Genomic DNA, 20,857 nt, shown 5'->3' on the forward strand with positions numbered 1-20,857 from the left:
GGACGTTCGGTGCCACTCGGACGCAGAGGCTGCGCGGGTCTCGAAGAACGCGCACAAGGAGAGCCGGGAGAGCAAGGGTGCGGACGGGAACCTCCCCGCCGCCTTCCTCAAGGAGTCGCAGGGCGCCTTCTCCGCGTCGGGAGCCGCGGAGGACTGTAACAAAAGTAAATCCAATTCGGCCGCGGACCCGGATTACTGCCGCCGGATCCTGGTCCGAGGTAGGGATGGGGTCGGGCTGCGGGGCGCGCGTGCTTCGGGGGAGGACTCGGGGGCCCGAGCTGTGCGCCGCCCCAGACGCAGGCCCGCGGGGAGGAGGTGTCGGCTGCGAACTCGAAGAAAGTTACTGGCCTTTCCCCACCCCCCCTCCGCTCCCCCCCCCCCCCCCCCCCCNCGCCAGCAGATCGCCAGGCCCCGGCGGCCCCTACTCTGTCCCTCGTCCTTCCGCCGCCCCGGCTCCGGAGAGGAGACCGCGGGGTGGGGCGTTGGGACAGCGGGAGACGAGTCTGGTCTGCGCGCTCCGGGGCTGGGGCCGTTGGGCCCCGGCCTGGTCAGCTTGGAGACCGTCAGGCTACAGGGGACCCAGACCGCGCAGCCGAAGCTCCCAGGCCGGAAGGATCGTCAGCCGATTTGAATTTTTTTTTTCCCCCTCCCGTGTCTAGAGGCCTCTATAAAGGCTAAGTCTGGTTCCGCCTCTCGTCAGCAGTGTGGAGTTTGCCCCCTGGCTCCCCAAAAACGCACAGTGTCTTTGCTCCCCGGCTGTGACCGCGGCCCTCCGCCCCCATCCCCCACCCCAGACTGCAGGCAGCTGGCGACCGAGTCCTCCGGCCAGCTCCGGCCAGGGAGGTGGAGGGCCGGGAGGGTTGCGGGGGCTGACATCTCCCCTTCCTCAGATGCCAAGGGTTCCATCCGAGAGATCATCCTGCCCAAGGGCCTGGACCTGGACCGGCCCAAGAGGACGCGCACGTCCTTCACGGCGGAGCAGCTGTACCGGCTGGAGATGGAGTTCCAGCGCTGCCAGTACGTGGTGGGCCGAGAGCGGACCGAGCTCGCCCGGCAGCTTAACCTCTCCGAGACCCAGGTACCAGGTGGCCAGGCGGTGCACAGCTCTGCACAAGCCTGCCTCCCCACCTCTCTCACCGGCTCCCGTGCCGGGCCTAGCTCTGGACAGAGACTCCCAGGGGAGGTGGACTGGATGGGGACCAGACCTCTCGATTTCTGCCCTTCCCTAAACCATTCCTTTCCCGCTCCGTCCTCAGATTTTCCAGGGCCTGCGCTCTGCCCACCTCGGCCTAGCCCAGGAAGCCCCAAATTTTGTCCCTAGGAATTCTTCTTGGATCACAGTCTTGAGAATTCCTTGCTTGTGTCTTCTGCTCCACAAGGACCCAAGTTTGCCCTTGTCCTGGCCACAATGGTGTAGGCCAGATTTCCAGGCACCACCCCCTTTGGGGACCTCAGGTGTATTCAACACCCAGGTCTCTTATTGCCAGCTGGGGCCAAAGGCACCTGGGTGCTGAGGGTGACAACCAGACTGGAAAGGCACACATTCCTGAGATGCGCTTCTGCGGGCAGGCTGCCCTGACCCTAAGTCCTACCCTGGACCTAGACTCATTCCCACCCCAGGGCACCCACTGGGCACCTGGGAGGCCCTGTCTTCTGTGACAGTGATATGTGGGATCTGGAGCCTTGGGAGCCAGCACTGCCAACCACACTTCACGTCTTTTCCTTTACATAAAATCCATATGATGTTACTGGAGTTAGTCACGTAGACTCTGGGCCCCGGGCTTTGCAGGACCCCAAGAGCTTTGCCTTGTGGAGGCCCTTTGGGGCCTGGTGAGGGCCTGGCACGAGCTTGGCCTCCGTAAGGCAGACTCCTTTCCGAGGGCCAGTCTCTTTCCTTGTGCCCTGATGCAGGTAAGGAGCATTTGAGGCCTGGGATCTGGGCAGAAAGCTGAGAACTGAAGACAGATCACATTGGATGTTCTTTTATAGTTTGAATTGGCATGATAGCTTTTTCCTATATTCTCGACTGCCACCCCTCTTAGTTGACAAAATCTAGACCTTTCCATATAGCTGCTAAACTCCATTCTAGGCCACCAGGTGGGCCCGAAGAGGGGGCAGAGGGAGATAAGAAAGTGAGAGGGAGGTTGGTGGAGAGAATTTAGTTCACCTCAGCCTCCTGAATTCCTCCCATGATTCCAAAGTTCATGTTGGAGAGCAGGTGATAAATTAAGAGTATCACTCAGAGCCTCCAATCCAGAGGTGGGGAGAGGAGGTGGAGATAGCTTGACCTATAAAGTCCAGCCTGCACAAATAATTCCTTCTATAGCCACCTTCCCAGCTTGGGGCTAGTTAATGGTCAAGTCTGACCCTAATACGCAAGTGGCAGCCTCTTGAAGCCTTGGACAGCACTAATGTCGCAGGGCTAAATTAGGTTGAGCCAGGGGCCTGGGTCCAGAAAGATAGAGCAACACTGCTCCCCACCCACTCCTGGCTTCCCACACAGCAGCCTTCAGGCCTCACCCCTCTCCCGGAAATGTGAGTTCACAAGCCAGGATGGTCCCGGTCTGGCTGCAGGTAGCTAGCTAGGCAGCCCCGTGAAACCCCTTCTGGTCTCCCTTCGAGTTAGAGTCACGGACATCTTTATCACTTGACTTATAATCTCGCCTGCTTCCACGGCCTGGAAGCCCAGCCTAGCGCAGCCGTGTCCAACTCTCGGTGGTCCAGGGAGCTCCCGGGCCAGCAGCCTCTCCTGCTGCAAGGTGGGGCTGGGGCCGGGACTGGGAGAGTGACCTTTGTGGAGCCCTCGCGTCCTGGGAGCCCGCTCCCCTTGACGCCCGTCTCCCCCTGCCCCTCTCTCCCGCCCTCCCCGTGCCCCTGCGCCCAGGTGAAGGTCTGGTTCCAGAACCGGCGCACGAAGCAGAAGAAGGACCAGGGCAAGGACTCGGAGCTGCGCTCGGTGGTGTCGGAGACGGCCGCCACGTGCAGCGTGCTGCGGCTGCTGGAGCAGGGCCGCCTGCTGTCGCCGNNNNTCGCTGCTCGGCTCGGTCGCCAGCCGCCTGTCCTCCGCCCCGCTGACCATGGCCGGTTCGCTGGCAGGGAATTTGCAAGAACTCTCCGCGCGATACCTGAGCTCCTCGGCCTTCGAGCCTTACTCCCGGACCAACAGTAAAGAAGGGGCCGAGAAAAAAGCGCTGGACTGATTTTAAGTGTTTGCCTGTATTTATATTTATAGTATCTATTGTGGTGATATTTATGGACTCGCGAATTCGGCGCCCGAGGCTCCCACCAGGCCTCTGACAGCTCTCCTTTCCCATTAGTCTCTGCTCCCAACCTTACCTTGGGCTACTTTTTTTTTCTACCTTTCCTCCGTCTTCTCTTCCTTCCCCCGACTTCCTTCTGAATCCAGGAGAATCCAAAGAATTGGGGGAAATGCCCGAATTAGCCAACTGATGCCCCCAACCAATGCCTGGCCCTGGAGGGAAAAGACTGGTTCTGAGTCAAAGCACAGGACCCCGGCTTGGGCCCGCTGCTGCCGGCGATCATGCTTATGAATTTTGAAAGAGGAAAGCTGCCAGCAGAGCCCTGGGGCTGAAAAAGCTTGTAGGTTTCGTTAGACCAAAAAGGAAGACGTTCCTTCCTCTTGCCAGAGAAACCAGGGCTTTGGGGAGCCCCTGGGCTCCACTTTAAGGACTGCTTGGTAGAGCCGATGCACACGCAGCTTTCTGCCTGGACAAATCTTGCGGATTTTTTTTTCCCCTTTAGAGAAACAACAATCACAACCACCCCCGACCTCAGGAGATAAACCAAACATCACGGTGGGCAACGGCGCTAATACATTTGATGGGATCAGCAATAAAGCAAGAGTAACAACTACCACGTGAAACCAGATGAAGTGAAACCAGTTTTTAAATACTCCTATAACAATCGAGTTTGGACGGTTGCAGAAAATCCAGGATAGAGAACGCTCCGCAAGGCAATGCAAAATTCAAGGTCTCGGTGTTCCGGCTTTACACAGGAACTTACAAGGAAAAAGCTAGAGAAAAGCCAACGCCTCTATTGAAAGAAAATGCAGAATCTTTTCTCTGAGGCTGTTCGGGCGACGGCAGACCGTTTCCCCCTCCTCCGGGAGAGCTGGGCGGCTGCCGGCACCTCTCCCCAGCATCTCCCCGTCGACACGGAGGCAGAATTGCTGGGCTTGGAAACGAATCGATGCCCTCTGCCTCCTCTTCCCCACTCCCGGATTCACGAAACCCCTCCAGCGCGCAGGAAACGACTGGATTTCAGAGCTGTTCTTGGAGAACCAGGTGGCTGGGACGAAGAGGGGACAGCGGGGCGACCCGGCCCCCTTATTCATATCAGCTACCTGCTCCGGTAGGAAAGGCTTCCCTCCCCACACCCCTGCGCGCCCCCTCCCCCAAGCTTTCCAAGGTCCCAAGTCAGAGAAACCCGGACCGTGACACCGTCACAGCCTGTCCCTTACCGGAGCAACAACCACCGACCCGCAGCCACGGCCACCCGCATTTTAACCAAAACCACAGACCTAGACGGCGAGGTGCCGCAGTGTCTAGAATGTATTCCTTCATCCGAAGCGAGCGCAGAGCATTTTTTAAATAGTAATTTTATTGTAAATTATTTACATCGGAAGCTTCCCCCACCCTCTTTATTTTTTTCTTTTAGGAAATAGTGAAGAAAATAATGAACGATTCAAACATGGGTAGGTGTCACTGAATCCTGGCTACTAACTTTGTTCTGAATGTTTTGGATATTTGGATGTTTTGTATTTATGTGGTGAGAGTGAAATATATATATCTAAGATGATAAAATGAGGTGTATTTTTGTCTTGTGTCTGAAGGATAAAAACACAAATCAAAGAAGAAGAAGAAGAAGAAGAAGAAAAGGACGAGAGACCCAGCAAATGATGAGGCTCGGAGGCGTGGGGGCTCCTGGGGTGGAGGGTGGCAGGCCTGTAGCTTTGGGGTCCTGCCCTGGCACCGTGAGGTCCTGGGATGAGGTTTGGGGTGGACTTTGGTCCCAAAAGACGGAGCCGCCCGGATATGATGTTTGTTTCGCTACTTTGAGTGTGTCTCTCTCTGACTCTCTGTCCCAAAGGGGTTAGACCTTCAGACCCTGTCCCCCTTGACTCCTTCTTTCTTGGTTTATTTAGGAATTTGTCTGGACACCCTAAAGGTCCTGCCTCCTAACACTCCCAGTTTCTAGAGTTTTCCAGCTACATCTCCAAGCCGGCTGGCAGTATTTTGGATTCGTGCAGTCACAGGGCCCGGAACAGTTAAGACTTTCCTTTCTTCTGATTTAAAGTCTCTCTTCTGCAAAGAGAAACTTGAAGTAGCAAGAGAATGGGATAGATATTAATTCCCACACAGACTTCTTCCCCTTCTCTGCTCCAGCATATACGAGGTGGTGGCCGCACCAGATGTAGACGTGGCACTCAGAACTCTGGGGCTGAGAAGGGTACTCCTAAAACATGAGGTCCCGGGGGCGCAGGCAGAGCGGCCCTAGCTCCCTCTGTTTGGTGACCAAGTACCTGGGTGATGTGGGGGCCCGCAGTTCCCTTGGGGCACCTGTACCGGCTGGGTCCTCAAACCCTCAGGAGGGTACTGCACCCGCCGGTTTAAGGCATCTGAAATGAGGCGGTGGCGCAGTGCTGTCGGCTGAGTTCCCGAGCTGAGTGTGGGTTGGAACTCTGCGTGGTTTAGGGCCTTCGCTGTGAGCTGGTTGTTTTCCAGGGAGCAGCCACTGCCCCCAGACAGTCTACTTTTGTTTCTAAGTCGCTGCCCATCCCTTAGCTTGCTACCTCTGGGCTCCTCCCCTCCCAGTCCTTCTCCGGGGCTCAATTTCTTTTGCTCAGGAAGCTGCTTTCTCCCTTCTATCCATCTAAGGATCTCTCTCCCCTGGTGCTCTGGGTCTCTGTCCCCTTGTTTTTCTTTTCTTCCATTGCTTCTTCCCAGTCAGTCTCTGTCTCTCTCTGCCACCGATTCCTCTGCCTGCCCTGTTTGGCCCCAAGGCCCAGGCATGATGGCTCTACTGGCTTTCTGGCTGGTGGTTTGGGACCAGTGACGGAAGACAAGAGAGGGAGAAGGTGCTATACATTTATGGAACAAAAGAAAACACAAAATCCTAGCTTCAGGGTCCCCAAGAAGCTTTGCCTCTCTCCCCAGGAGCATCAGCCACCAAGCAGATCCCTTAGAGGCTTTCCCTCCTTTCACTTTTTTGCTTCCTGATCCCTAAAAAGGGGCAAGAGCCACCTACCCCCCATCTCTCTGCTCTCACCTCCCTTCCCTCCCTGGCTTTGGGAAGGGCCACTGAGCTCTTCTCCTGCCACTCAGGGAGTGCGATTGTTCTAAACGAGACTCTTCTGCATAGAACATATGAATCACAATTTTAATTAAAAAACGTTTATAGACAATTCATTTAATTTTAGTGCCTGTCTTGTTTCCCTTCCTTCCCCAAGGGCCTCCAGCAAGCTGCCTGGGTCCCTGGAGGTCTCTGGTGAGGCCTCTGGCCTCCCACAAGTGACTCACAGGCCGGGGAGGAGGCAGGTAGCCTCTGTGACAACAGCTGGTCCTGCCTGGGAGAAGGTGGAAGAGGCTCTTGGAGGTCAAGGCCAACAGCTGGAGTTGGGGGAGCTGAAAGGAATCTCATGCTCAGGCCTGCACAAAGCAACGTCCAAGTTAGCTCAGAGAAAAAAGAAAAAAAAAGAAAAAGAAAAAACCCCAACACTTCTCACCAAACTCCTGTGACTTTGGCGGTCAGGTGCAGGGAAGACGTGGGAAGTCACTTGGGGAGCTGAACTGGGACACAGGCTCATATCCCTGCTTGCAGCTGGCCTGGCCCAGAGCAGAGTGTAGTCATAATAAATAGCATTTAGCAGCCCTTTAGAGTTTACAAATAGCCTTTCACATATACCATCTCTATTACTCTTACTTTCAGAACGCCAGCCTTATTTTAAAGAGCCACAGGAGGCTTGGAGCAGTCAGATGACTTGCTGAAGGCTATAGCATAGTCAGAGCCACAAAACTATAAGCTCCCGTGGGGCCAGGACCCCCTTCTTCCAGCCTATTTTCTTCTCTCCCTCCCTCCCATCCCTCCCTTCTTTCTTTTCTCCTCTTCTTTCCTTCCTTCATACCTTCCTTTTGTACCCAAAGTGTCTGGCTCATGGTACCTGAATTCTTTAGCCTGTTTACACCCACATCTGTGGACTCCTATTTCCAGCCACACCAGCTGCTAAGGATTTACTTGGTGCCTTCATCAGGAGGTTTGACTTTTTCCCTTCTTCCTGTTTTCTTTCTTGCTGGTATCCAACTGCTGCACCTACTTCTCTCTAGAGTGACATCTTTAACCCCCTTACCACCTCTGCCTCATACATCTGTAAAAAAACAAAACAAAACAAAACAAAAAAGAAACCAAAACACTTCTTTAAGATCTACTATTCATACGGTAAACATCTATACGGTAAGGTACACAAAGCTTAAGCGTACAGTTGATGAATCTGTACACATGCAGGCTTGTGCGCGTGTGCACGAACTCACACACACACACACACACACACATACACTTCTTGAATTGTTTCAGTGATACTCTTTCAACTTCCCTTCTGAGGCCACATGATGATACAATATTTTCCTCCTGCTTGAAGAGAAATATTGGTGTCCTGCTAGGAGTCAAGGTAGCATGGGAAACCTTTCCAGAAAGTCCCTCTAAGGCTTCTTGACAGAATTAGAAATCATGTATTTCTTCCAATCCCCTGCAGTCCTGAGTCTAAGTGACTTAAGTCAAACATCTGATCAGAGCTTAAAATCTGCTAAGTCAGGGTTTTTTCAAGAAACAGTGGAAGACCACCTACTTCTGAGTCATCTGGGGACTGGTTAAAATGCAGATTCCTGTACCCGAGCCCTCCCCCGCCTCATATGAATCAGAAACTATGAGAGTGGGGCTCAGGGCTTTGCGTTACTAATACGTTTCCCAAGTGATTTAGTATCCACGCTAACATTTGAGAACTGTACTGAATGGCAAATTCTCAAAACACCACAACCTCCAGCATCTGGCCCAAGGCCTGGTGTTTGGTGGGAATACAAGGAATGTTTGTTAAAAAAATTAACCCACATGTTCTGACACAATTTAGAGTTTTCCTGGATCACATCATACCATTGTAACTTAACACCGTGTCTACACTGGGAAATCTTTACATTTCAGGGTCTTTTTACTGGAATGGGCTTCATTTTGATGAAGCAGGAAAAGAAAGAGGGATAGAATTTGGTAATTTCTCAGGTCTCAGGGATGGGTTTTAATAAACCCAACTGGCACATGCGGTCCCCTCAGACCTGGAAGTTTGGGGAGGGTGGGAGGAGAGCCCTCCAGGTTTGCTGAAAGCCCTCTACCTTTCTTGGTTGGAACTGAGGATTCTACTGGAGAGATAGTAGAGCAATGGGAAGGAGCAAGGCCATCAGGCTCAGAGAAGCTGGCGTTAAATGGATGCGGAAGCTGAAAATTACTTCTATATTCTCTGATGTATGCTTGAAGCCTATTTTCTATCTAGAAGCACATTTGCTTATCCTCTTACCCTGAAAACAGAAAAGAAATGTGCGCTTCACATGGTGATGTTGTATCCACTCTCAAAAATAACAGCAACACACACACAAACACATACACTCTCCCATTCCTTGGTATCTCACAATGGCCACCATCATGGTTTGCTGCGCTAAGACAAAGTATTCTTAGTGGTTACTAGTTATGGGCTCGAGAATCAGAGTGACCTAGGTTTGAATCCTAGAGCCACCACTAATAGCTGGGTAATCTCAGACAGACTATCGGCCAGCTGCCCTAAGCCTGTTTCCATTTATGTCAAATGATGACAATGATGGTAGATACCTTACAGAATTTTCATGAGTAGTTAATTAGATAAGGCATGTAAACCATCTGGTACAAACTAATATAAACATTCAAATATTAACTATTTATTGCAAGACTGTGTCACTGTGGTAGCTGATGATCGGAGACTCGGGGCCACTGTTTCCCCATCTGTAGCATGGGGAGATTGGTCTAAAGCCCTTTCATGAAGAAGGACCTGGGATTGTGGTTGAGCCAGTCATAGTGGAATTTACTCTCCCTTCCTTTAGACTGGATACCATAGTCACCAGTAAAGCACAACATTTTTACTCCAAATGATAAATTATTATTTTAATGACGTGGCAGACAGCCCTCAGCTGTCAGTCTCCTTTGGGAATTGCCTTAGTTGAGAGAGCCACCTTGCCCAGGGTCATGCCCTGTGTTTCCAATGACTGAGAGAGACATGGGGATAAGTCTGGTGCGCACACCCCAGCTTTGGGTAGCTTTGAAGGACCAGTCCATCTTCCCAACTCCCCAAACTGTTGGCTGAAGTTCTATCAAGATCCCAATGCAGCTGGGCGTCTCCTTCTGCCCAGTACTGCTTCTTTCTTTTCTCTTCCACACTTGTTGAACTTGGAGCACTCGCTAATCTCTGCTTCTTAGGGAACCCAGTTTGCATCAAATGTTATGGAGAAGTGCATGGAAAATGGCGGAAATGAAGAGGAAGCACTGAGGAACTATAGCATAGGATGACGGAGGGAAATCATGGCAGAGGCAGGAATGCAGGCAGGACCCGGTATACCATGTTCATGACATTTTCACTTTACCATCAAGGTGATGGGGAGTCACTGAGAGGTTCTCCCAAGGAAACCATGAAATTATTGCACGTCTGTATTTTGAGAGATTTTTTTTTTTGGCAGTAGGGGAGAACCTCAGGGGAGGTGGTATGGAGAGAGGAACACACGGATTCTGAGGCAGAGAACAGTTGGTGAGTTCACTCCAATAGGGACAAGAGAGGGTGGGCTCAAGACATTTTCTGATATACAATCAACAGATCGTAGCAACCAAGGGGAAGTGACTGGTGGTGATGTGGATTTCAAGACTGGGCCCAAGGGGAACTTTCAAACCCTTGAGCCAGAGAAGGACAGATGCTGAGCCTGAACCCAAGAAGGGCGGGGGGCGGGGGGGTGAGGTGGCTCCACGCCTGGGGAAGGAGAGTAAGTTCTCCCAGACGCCTTGGACCTGAAGGTAGGAGGGCCCAAGGGTGGGAAAATTCCCGGAGCATGCGCCCTCTGCGTGACAGAGCCCAGCACTTGCGCCCTGGGGCTCTTCTCAGTGGGCANGCTCCCTGGGGCCCGGGGCGGGGGTGCGTTCGCGGGAGGTGCCAGCCGCGACCACCACCAGGAAGGTGGACAGCTGTGTGTGGTGTGATGCTGTCGCGGCCTTCACCCAAGCGAGCCCGGCCATGGCGCCCCCTTGCCCAGCGCGACAAGTCGGCCCTGGAAAGGTCTTCCTCGCACGGCTGGCTCTGAAGATGTCAGCGGTGACTCAGGTCTGTGGAACAGCCCACGCGACCTCAGGAGGGGTGGCCGTGACCCCTGCAAGCCCCTTCCTCTCCCCGTCCATGCTCTGTTGGGGTTCTCACCCCAGCCGCTCAGCTTGCAAAAAAGGGAGAGGGAGGTGGGTCAGAGACCCCTCCTCCATCCTCCAGACCCGCGCTGGGGGCTCTGGAAGGCAGCCCAGGTGGACCGGCTCTTGGAAGGAGAGAAGCAGAGATGAGGGCTTTGTTAAGGATGCTCAATAGCGGGGACTCACGTTTTGTTTTGTTTTCCTTCTTTCTCGTTGGTTGGATCAAGCTGCCGCGTGTGAGGTAGGTGGTGGGTAAGTAAGTTCATCCTCATGTCCGTTTTGTTGAGGGCCAGGCTTAGTCCATTCCGGGGACGAGCTAAATGCAAGCTTACTGATCTGTCCCCGGTGTCCGTGGGTGCTGTCTATGGCGGGCAAGCACAGAGAGTTGAAAGGGTGTTTGTTGGGTGAGATGGACAGACAGCCTGCAGGGAAGGACTGTGGGTTCCGAGGATCAGGAAGGTATTTCCGGTCTTCGCAAAGGCAGCCCAGGGAGGAGAGGGAAGGAAGAAGGAAAGAAAATGAAGTGGAATGAAATGGAATGAAATAGAATGACGGGGGCATACGTTGAGATAAGGCCGGAAAAGTACCCTGATCAAGAAAGGTCTTCAATATCACCCTAAAGAGTGTTACTCTGTAGGTGAAGGGAGGTCTTTGGGGGGGCAGGGTTGGGAGGAAAAGCTGAGTTACTGATCAGAGGGGTGCAGGCAGGGGGAGAAAGGTTAGTGAACTTGAGGTTGGGTGTTAAGGTCTGAAATTAGGTTGTAGGTGAAGAGAAGGGAAAGTAGGTACAACGCGCATGCCTTTGATCTTGTCAGTGATGGCAGTTGGGGTGGCTTAATACACTGATACCAACACTCCTTTCTAAACATAAGCTTTTTTTTTTCCATTTTAATATTCTCTTCCTGAGCTTCCTATGAACGTCTCTGTTCAGAGACTATTAACTTCTACATAAATTGGATTGGTTTGTGGTGGCTGCCTGGGGTACTGAATGGAGAATTCTGAGGCTGCATCTAAGCTCTGTCAGGGAAAAGTGTGCTGATCATTGGCAATGTCTCCCATAACCATAGGAGAGGTTTGTGCAATTCTGAGGGAAATATAAATGACTTTGTGTTTAGGTTGCTGCTCTAGGTTCTTTTTTTTTTTATACGTTTCAATTTCATTAAAAAAATTTTTTTAATAGTTTATTTATTTTTGAGACAGAGCATGAGTGGGGAAGGGGCAGAGAGAGAGGGAGACACAGAATCTGAAACATGCTCCAGGCTCTGAGCTGTCAGCACAGAGCCCGAAGTGGGGGCCGAACCCACGAACCGTGAGATCATGACCTGAGCGGAAGTCTGACATCCAACCATCCAACCGACTGAGCCACCCAGGCACCCCTGCTCTAGCTTCTAAGTAAGGAGCTGGGTCCAATTTTGGCTCAGGAAAGGTGAGGCACATAGGAAGCTGTCTCTATGTGTCTAAGGGTAAGTTTCCCGCAGGGGGTAAATCCACATCACGTAGATCCCCACAATAGGCCATAGTAAGGAAATCAGACTTTAAATTCTAATTCTGCCTTTGATTAGCCATGGGAACAGAGACAAACTACCCTTTTCAATCCGAATACTCTTCTGTTAGAATATTATAATACACAAAATACTACTTTATCAACCAAGATGTAAAGTGCTAACCAGTGCCCAACTATGAATGTAACAAATGTTAGCCCCTTACTTTCCATTTTGAACCAAACCTTGTCTTGAAGGCCCTAAAGATCAACTTCTGACTAGGTTTTCTTCTGGGCAAAATTATATTATAGCGATTTTTGTGAAGACGCATTGAGACACTGGATATGGAGTGTATGACAGAACCGGAAAAGACAGGTTCTTTGCAAGTTGGTAGAATGGAGAAGGCACATTTTCAACAGTTTGGCATCTTCAGAGCATTTTTTTTTTTAATTATACAACCCCCCCCCCCCAGTTGTGCATTTTGTTAACGTTCCTGTTTTCCCTCGGCATAAATATGTTCATATTATACATATTGTTTTGTGACTTCTTTTTCATCTGACAGTATATCTTGGAGATCCTGTTTTGTCACTGCACATGGATCTACCTATTTTGTTAAACTCTATATATTCTATAGTTATTAATGCATCTTAATTTGTTCTGCCACTCACTTACTGATGGAAATTTGTATACCTTCTTTTTTTTTTTGCTTTTATAAATATATTTCTAAGAACATTCTTGTGCCTTTCTGCACCTCTACTGATATTCCTAAAAGTGGAATTACTGAGTCAAACAATATGTATATTTACATTTTAATAGGTACTGCCAAAGAATGAAGGGATCTATATTTGTACTCAAAAGTTTTTGAAAGTCAGGTGGGATTACTTAATGTTTGCTACTGGATATGATCTATCCAAGTCTCTTCTATATGCTAAGTTCTCAAATAATTGGTGTTAAAAATGTACAGTTGAGCTGTGTACCATGTATGTTATGAATCCATTTATTTCCTTGGACAACTTTTGTTTTCCCTGGAGTTTATAGTTCTCTTATTTTCTGTTTGATTGGTTCTCTGTGTGGTAATCACTAATTCATTTCGAACTATGTCATGAGTGTGACTCTTTCAGGTAGTTCTCATACATCAGAAATTCTCCCAGTTCCTTCTTTTTGGAGATGTCTGTTTTGGTATTGCCGTCTTGCCCTGATGGAGACTGCTTGCTCTGTCGGCCTGTGATACAGCTGCTTTTCCAGTATCCTTCTTCACTGTTATTCTTGGGGTCATTATCCTTTCCTGAGTTGGAAGCTCCGTTTCCTGGATTCTGTGTCTTTCTCTTTGATGATTTGCTCCCTTGTTTTGATGGAACACTTCCTTCAGTGGCTCCTTGAGACATGATGCATGGAGGTTTGTTTGGTTTTGAGAGTTTGGATGTCTGAAAGTGCCTCTTTTGTACTCTTAAACTTACATGATGATTTACCTGAATATAAAATTACAGGTTAGAAATGCTTTTTCCTCAGAATTTTGAAGATATTGCTTTATTGTCTTCTAGCCCTCAGTGTTGCTGTTAAATCCAATACTCTTCTGATTTGTGATCCTTTATATGTGACGATTATTTTGCAAAGGAAGTTTTTGGGATCTTTTCTCTGTCCTGGTATTCTGAAATTTCATAAAAATGTGGTTGGAGTAGGTCTTTTTATAGCCAATGTGCTGACATTCAGTGGGCCTTTCAATCTGGAAACATATCTTTCATTGGTAAATTATCTTGAATTATTTCTTTGATAATTTCTTTTCCTCTTTTCCTCTGGTCTTTTTTTCTGGAACTCTTATTATTTGGACATTGGATCTCCTGGGTTGATCTAATTATCTTTCCTTTCTTTTCTTATTTTCTGTCACTTGGTGTTTTGGATGAGTTAATATATTATAAAGCACTTAGGACAGTGCTGTTCCAAGAATGTATTATCTTCTCCTGTCTCTATGAAGATATTAATTATCATTTGTTTGATATTTCTTCTAAACTTCTAGTTTTATTCGGTTAGATTGTTCGTAATTAATATTAGGACATAAATAACCTGACTGGAAGCTTTCTGTGCATTGTTGGGGGCTTACTGACCATTGAAATTTACCACGTGGTGATCTGGTAGGGATGTTTTGTTAGAGAACACCGAATATCTGTATCTTTAGGTCTTTTCTTTTATATCAGATTCTTCAGAGAAGAATTTTCCAATCTCCTACCTAAAGAGTATGGATCTAGTTGCCAATATTTTTGGCAGTTAAACATGAGAAGAGGGGTTGGAGTCTCACTGTCCACATGTAGACTTTCACTGATTCCTTTTTGTCTTCAGTTGCATCTTGTGTCTTCCAGTTCAGGGTCCTTCTGGTTCACTATGTCCAGAAGGGAAAAGAAACAAACAAACAAACACACAAACAAAACCCAAACTCCAGTTTTATGATCCATATACTCATTGTGGGAGATGGGATTGAACTGGGAGCCCAACTACTTCTTTTGCATACTGGTTTTGTAGCCTGCAATCCTGGTGAACTCATTTATTAGCTCAGATAGGTTTTTTTGAGGGCTGGAGAGTCATTTCCTAGTTTTTCAAGATGAGTTATGGCACCTCAAGAAAACCAGCATATTGGGATTTAGTGAGGAACAAAATGAGCTTCCTCTCCTGCCCTGCAGTGAAGAGACACTTTGTTTTATAGCCAGTGCAGAGCTCGATGTGGGGGGAAGGGGAGATTGAACTCATGACCCTGAGATCAAGACCTGAGCTCAAGACCTGAGCTGAGATCAAGAGTCAGATGCTTAACCGACTGATCCATCCGGGTGCCTCTGTAGAGACACTTTTCTTTCTTTCTTTCTTTCTTTTTAAAAATATAATTTGTTGTCAAATTGGCTTACATACCACACCCAGTGCTCATCCCAGCAAGCACCCTTCTCAATGCCCATCACCCATTTTCCCCTCTCCCTCCCCCCCAATCCACCCTCATCTTGTTCTCTGTATTTAAGAGTCTCTTGTGGTTTGGTTCCCTCCCTCTCTGTCACTATTTTTTTCCCTTCCCCTCCCCCATTGTCTTCTGTTAAATTTCTCAAGATCCACACATAAATGAAAACATATGGTATCAGTCCTCCTCTACCTGACTTATTTCGCTCAGCATAACACCCTCAAGTTCCATCCATGTTGCTACAAATGGCCAGATTTCATTCTCTTTTCATTGCCATGTAGTATTTCCATTGTATAGATAAACCACATCTTCTTGATCCATTTGCCGGTTGATGGACATTTAGGTTCTTTCCATGATTTGGCTATTGTTGAAAGCGCTGCTATGAACATTGGGGTCCATGTGCCCCTATGCATCAGCACTCCTGTATCCCTTGGGTAAATTCCTAGCAGTGCTATTTCTGGGTCATCGGGGAGTTCTACTGTTAATTTTTTGAGGAACCTCCACACTGTTTTCCAGAGAGGCTGCCCCAGTTTACATTCCCACCAACAGTGTAGGAGGGAGCCCGTTTCTCCACATCCTCGCCAGCATCTGTAGTTTCCTGATTTGTTCCTTTGGGTCACTCTGATTGGCGAGATCTTATTTTCAAATGGAGCAGTAACTATTAAATTTTAATATGAAATGCTCCATTCTCCTAGTTATTTAGTTAAAGCTGCTGACCTAGCTTCTTTAAGACCATGGAAACTTGGGCTAGAGACAGGTAGCCCATAGCTCTGTGGCTACACTATTGTGACTGTGGTCCAGGAGCCAGTCTTCCCTTGGATCAGGCAGCCGGGCCTTTCTCAGAAGGGACAGATGTTGGATGACTAAAGGAAATTCTCCCTCTAGGAAGAGAAAAGCAGAGAACAGAATGAAAATAGGAGAGTAATAGGTTTCACAATGTACTTTCCAAATCTCTTAGGAGAGGCTATTCACTCCCTATTCCCATTCTTTCCACTGTAGTCCAGGCCACCATCATCTCAGCACCTTGATTACGGTCAAAGTCTCCTAATTTGTCTCTAGTTCTTTCCCCTACAGTCTCTGCTCTGTATTGTAGCCACAGTTGTATTTCTCAAATACAGATCTTATCTAAGTTACTCTACTGCTTAAAAGGGATCACATTCAGTTTCCTTAGCATTGCTTACGAGGCCACTCTTGACCAGACCTTGCCTTTGCTCACTGTTTCTTTCCCTTTTACTTTATAATTCAGTCTTACTGAGCTTTAAAAATTTTTTCTATTATGCACAAACTGCTCCCGGTGTCTAGAGCATGTTTCACTATTAACTCCTTTCTGCCTGACCCTCATCCATCCCTTTCATCTATCAATATATATAAATAAATGAGGAGAAAGAGAAAATTCAATGAAAAAAGCAAAGTGCAGCCCATTTTAAAGATGTAGAACTTGAGGCATGGAAAGTCTGTGTCAGTGAAAGAATTCTAAGTTAAACTTTGTTATTCTGAGTCCCGGAAGACCACTCTGAATATCATGCTTAATCCTGGAGTTTTGTTTCATTGTCAGATGTGCTTCTTCCTGAGTTGGGGTCCTTTCTTTTCATTGCCTGAGGCCCGTTAACCACCAGGTTGGGGGCAGAACCAGAACTCTGCTGCATCAGCAGCTGAAGCTTGGCGATTCTTTTCTCTTTTTCTTTATTTCCCTCCCTCCTTTCCTTCCTTCCTTTCATTTTAGAGAAAATGACCATGATTGGAGGAGAGGGGCAGAGGGAAAGAGAGAGAATCTTAAGCAGGCTCCACGCTTAGCATGGAGCCCAGTGGGGGGCTCGATCTCACGACCTTGGGATCATGACCTGAGCTGAAACAAAGAGTCAGACACTCAACTGACTGAGCCACTCAGGCACCCCTTAGCGATTCTTTTATGTCCATACTCTGGTAGCGGGATACGTTTGGAACAGCACAGAGACATAAGAGTTGGGTAAGGAGAATTTGGAACATAAGAAGGTTTCGAAGGACCCCAAGTCCAGAGGTCATTTATGTCATGGCTGGAGTCAACAAGTGCTAATCACTCACGACTCTTCCTTTTTTCAAATCAACAGACAACGAGATGCCAAATAGGTTTTCAAATTTAAGTGGAAGCAAGCACAAATTTAAGTGTTAGCAAGTGCCTTCTCTCTCCCACCTGAACTTGAATGCATCCATCCAAGCATGGGCAGAGAAGGGGAGAGAAAGGTGGAGAGGGATAGTTTTCCCGCTCTGAAAGCACCCGCCAGCGGCCCCATGAATATCAGTGCTCACCACTCAGGTTAACTTCTCACCTTTCCCTTGAGTTGTGAGTTAAAGGAATGACCACTTCTCCCAACCACTTCCCTACGTGGGAGAATTGCCTACCTGGCCCCACTGCCTTTAAAAAAATGTAATTAAGTCATTTAGTTGTTATTGTTCTTAAATTTAACAATATGCCAGAAGGTTGAGAGTTCTTACTGTTCTTTTGCATTTGTTTTGACGGTGTGCAGTGCTGTTCCTAAGTCTGACAAGTGGGAGGTATGCACTTTAACATGTGTTGATTGACTGGAATCACAAAATTAGTTCATGAAGACCGTGTATTTGAGTCCCTTTGATTTCATAAGCCATCTCATGAAAAATCCACTTAAGAAAAACATTTTCTGACATGTGTTATCACTCTCACTCTTTCTGTATAGGCCATTAGCCATTTGCCTTCCCCTAAGCCATTTGACACCATGTTGCAGACATCATGACATTTCTTCCCCCAAACACTTCAAAATGTATTTCCTAAGGACACTCTCCCACACAACTACAATACCAATAGCATATCTAAGAAAATTAATAGTTTTGTAATATTACCTAATATCCACTATGTATTAAAATATCCCCTGGTTATTTGAATAACCTCTAATAGTTTTCTAATTTTTAATTTTTTAAATTATTTATTGATTTATTTATTTGAGAGAGAAAAGGAGAGAGCGAATGAGGGAGGGGCAGAGAGAGAGAACCCCACCAGGTGCAGAGAGAGTCGGAGGAGACAGGGAGAGGGAGTGCGGAGCCTGGAGCAGGGCTCAAGCTCACCCAATGTGGGGCTTGAACTCACAAACTGTAAGATGATGACCTGAGCCAAAGTCAGATGCTTAACTGAATGAGCCACCCAAGCTCCCCAGTGTCTTATAATTTTTAAAAATTCTATGTCAGATCTGGGTTATATATTACATTTGGTGATCATATCACATTTGTTATCATATTACGTTTGTTGCTTTGAATCTAGAACAGTTGTCTGATTTCATTTTCTCCCGCACGAGCCTGGCTCTGGGGAAGTCCAGGCCTGCTACTACAGAGTGAAATGCTTTGTAGATTTGTCTGATTTTTCCCTTGCAGTGTCATTTAAATTGTTTCTCTGTCCCCCGTATTTCCTATGAACTGGAAATGACACATATCTGGCTAGAATACTTCCTAGGCAATATTTTGTTGCCGTTGCCTTCTCCTGTGGTCTGAAGAGGAGAATGGGCCCATTTTGCAATCAGCACACAACTTCTGAGCTCCTAGTAGGTAGCATGTACTTTGTTAGATGAAATGGAAGACTATAAAGAAATAATGTTCAACGTAGTACCTGGCACATGATAGAGGCTCTATACATATTTATTGGCTGCTGAACTATCTTAAGAAGGTAATTGACATTGTAAGGCAATAAATGTTGAGAGTCAAGTGAGTTGCTGAGTGGAGCTGTATTTAATTTAATTGATAAGCCTGCTTCTGTATGCTCTGGAGCTAGGTACTGTAGGCGCTGCTAAGTATGGTCATACATTGATGATCTAGACAGCCCCAGTCTCTGCCTTTGAGGAGTAAATGCCACGTTTAGAAGTTGGAGAATAAATTTAGGTGGGAAGGAAGAATTTGTTTAAGTACTCAACAATGTAAGTTGGAGTTTGATTCTGGAAAACTTTGAATGGAGGTCAGATAATTCAGACCAACAGAGAAGATTGGTTTTCTTTTTTCTTCCCTTCCCTTCCTCTTTGTTTCTTTCTTTGTTTCTTTCTTTGTTTCTTTTTGACATGGTTTTCTAATACACAGCATTTTGGAGGGGTTACATTTGGGCAATGTTGCTTTATAACTTATATGAGCCTGCCTTAGTTTCCCCACTTGTAAAATGAGAACTATAATAGCTCCTATAGCTCATATTTGTTTAGCACTTGCTTTGTGGAAGATACCATTTTAAATTAATTTATAAATTTAGAATTATATACACATATAATCTCCTTTGATCTTCATACCTCTGTAGGCTACTATCTATAATTATGTCCATTCTATAGATGAGGACACTGAGGGAGACAGAGGTTAAATGGTTTGTCCAAGATTATATAGCTAGTAAATGATAGAATCAGAGTTGAGCTCAAGCCAACTTTAGGGATTATACTCTTAGCTTTTCATACACAGAATTGCCTATAAGGCTTTTGAGAGGATTAGAGGAAATAACATATTCACTTAATCAGTGCATTGCATATAGAAAAGCTCCACAAAGTGAGCTGTCATTATTATTTCACTTGGAGAAATCCTTAGTGAAGTGCTTCAAAACACGGTAGATCGTGAGAAGTTGTGAGTTGTTGAACTCGTCACAATTTGTGTCGCTTTCTGGAAGATTAACGTGGCAGTGCTGAGTAGGACGGGGTATAGAAGGAAAGTCTGGACACAGAGATATGTGGAGACTTGAAATAGTCCAGGTGAGCACGGGGAGAGATCCACCATCATCAGAACAGCTTGACGGAAGGGAATTTTCAAGGAACATGGCCAGTCAGGCAACAACATTTATGGAACACCGGAAGTGCACATGTAACTGCTGGCTACGTGGAAAGAAAGAAAACCAACGTTCTCTAAACACCCATGTCAGGTGTTATTGCCCCTTTTCCCCTTCAGTTGCCATTTATTGAGCACCTTCTATAGGCAAACACTTGTCTATAATTATTTCTCATTCTCACAGCAATACTGCAAGGTAGGTATTATTGGTATCCTTTTTCTAGATGAGGTTCAAAGATAAGAGACTTGCTCATGGTAGTGGGAGGAGGGAGGGAGAGACGGGGAGGGAGAGAAAGAAGAAGCAAGGGAGGGAGGGAGAAAAGGAAGCTAGCTCTTTTGAGGGTCCAATCCCAGATCTGTCTGATTTCAGGGCCCATACCGGACTAAGAATATTTGTTTGAGCCATGAATTTTCTGAAATTGTAGGCACAATTTTATGGGAGATGGTCACTTGGAAGATTCTCAAAGGAATCTATGACCCCAAAAAGCAAAGAACAATTATCTTAAACTACGAGAATTGGAAGGATCCTCTGAAATTATGGTCCCGCTGCCCTCATTTCAAAGTTGGACGATTTGGGGCACATCGGTGGCTAAGTTGGTTAAGCATCTGACCTTGGCTCAGCTCATGATCTCACAGTTGGTGAGCTGGAGCTCCGCATGACAGCTCAGAGCCTGGAGGCTGCTTTGGATTCTGTGTCTCCCTCTCTCTCTGCCCCCCTCCTCTGGTTGCGCTCTCTCTCTCTCAAAAATAAAATTTAAAAACAAAGTTGGGCAAACTAAAGCACAGAAAGGGGAGCAGTTTGTTACAGAGTGACTCAGGTTTCAGAGTCAGCACTAGATCTCAGTCCCCTTGTCCTTCAGGCCACTGCATCTCCCTGTTTGGTAGCTTACATCAGGGCAGCAGAAGCCTTGGGCAGCTGGGAAGAACTGAAGTGCTCTGGGCAGATCCCCTTTTAGAGTGCCTCACAAGGAGTTAGGCACCTCTGTAGGGAGGTGTGCTAACTCCTCAAGGACCAGGTTCTAACTCAGCACCATTTGGTCAATTACCACTTTCTAGGGTACCACTAGTAAGCGACGGCTTGAAGGCGAGTTCTGGAGTGTAGGAGAAACCCATCTCTCCGGGGCCTGCTTTGTGCCTTTGTATACCTTTCTTCCCAGGTAGGGGAGGCCCTGCCTGG

The 20,857-nt window shown here is 47.5% G+C and overlaps 1 protein-coding gene across 1 annotated transcript in view; it reads left to right on the forward strand.

Moving 5' to 3' along the window:
- The window catches only part of VAX1 (ventral anterior homeobox 1), a 5,242-nt gene extending 2,042 nt beyond the window's left edge, over nucleotides 1-3,200 (forward strand). The window contains 4 exon segments of the mRNA XM_077779523.1: nucleotides 5-218; nucleotides 891-1,078; nucleotides 2,885-3,026; nucleotides 3,028-3,200. Of these exon segments, the coding sequence (XP_077635649.1) occupies nucleotides 5-218; nucleotides 891-1,078; nucleotides 2,885-3,026; nucleotides 3,028-3,200 (717 nt within the window).
- Nucleotides 3,201-20,857: the final 17,657 nt, after the last annotated feature.

This window comes from Crocuta crocuta, unplaced genomic scaffold, assembly GCF_008692635.1.
Source record: "Crocuta crocuta isolate KB4526 unplaced genomic scaffold, BGI_CrCroc_1.0 scaffold138, whole genome shotgun sequence".
In the NCBI taxonomy this organism is placed as follows: Eukaryota; Metazoa; Chordata; class Mammalia; order Carnivora; family Hyaenidae; genus Crocuta; species Crocuta crocuta.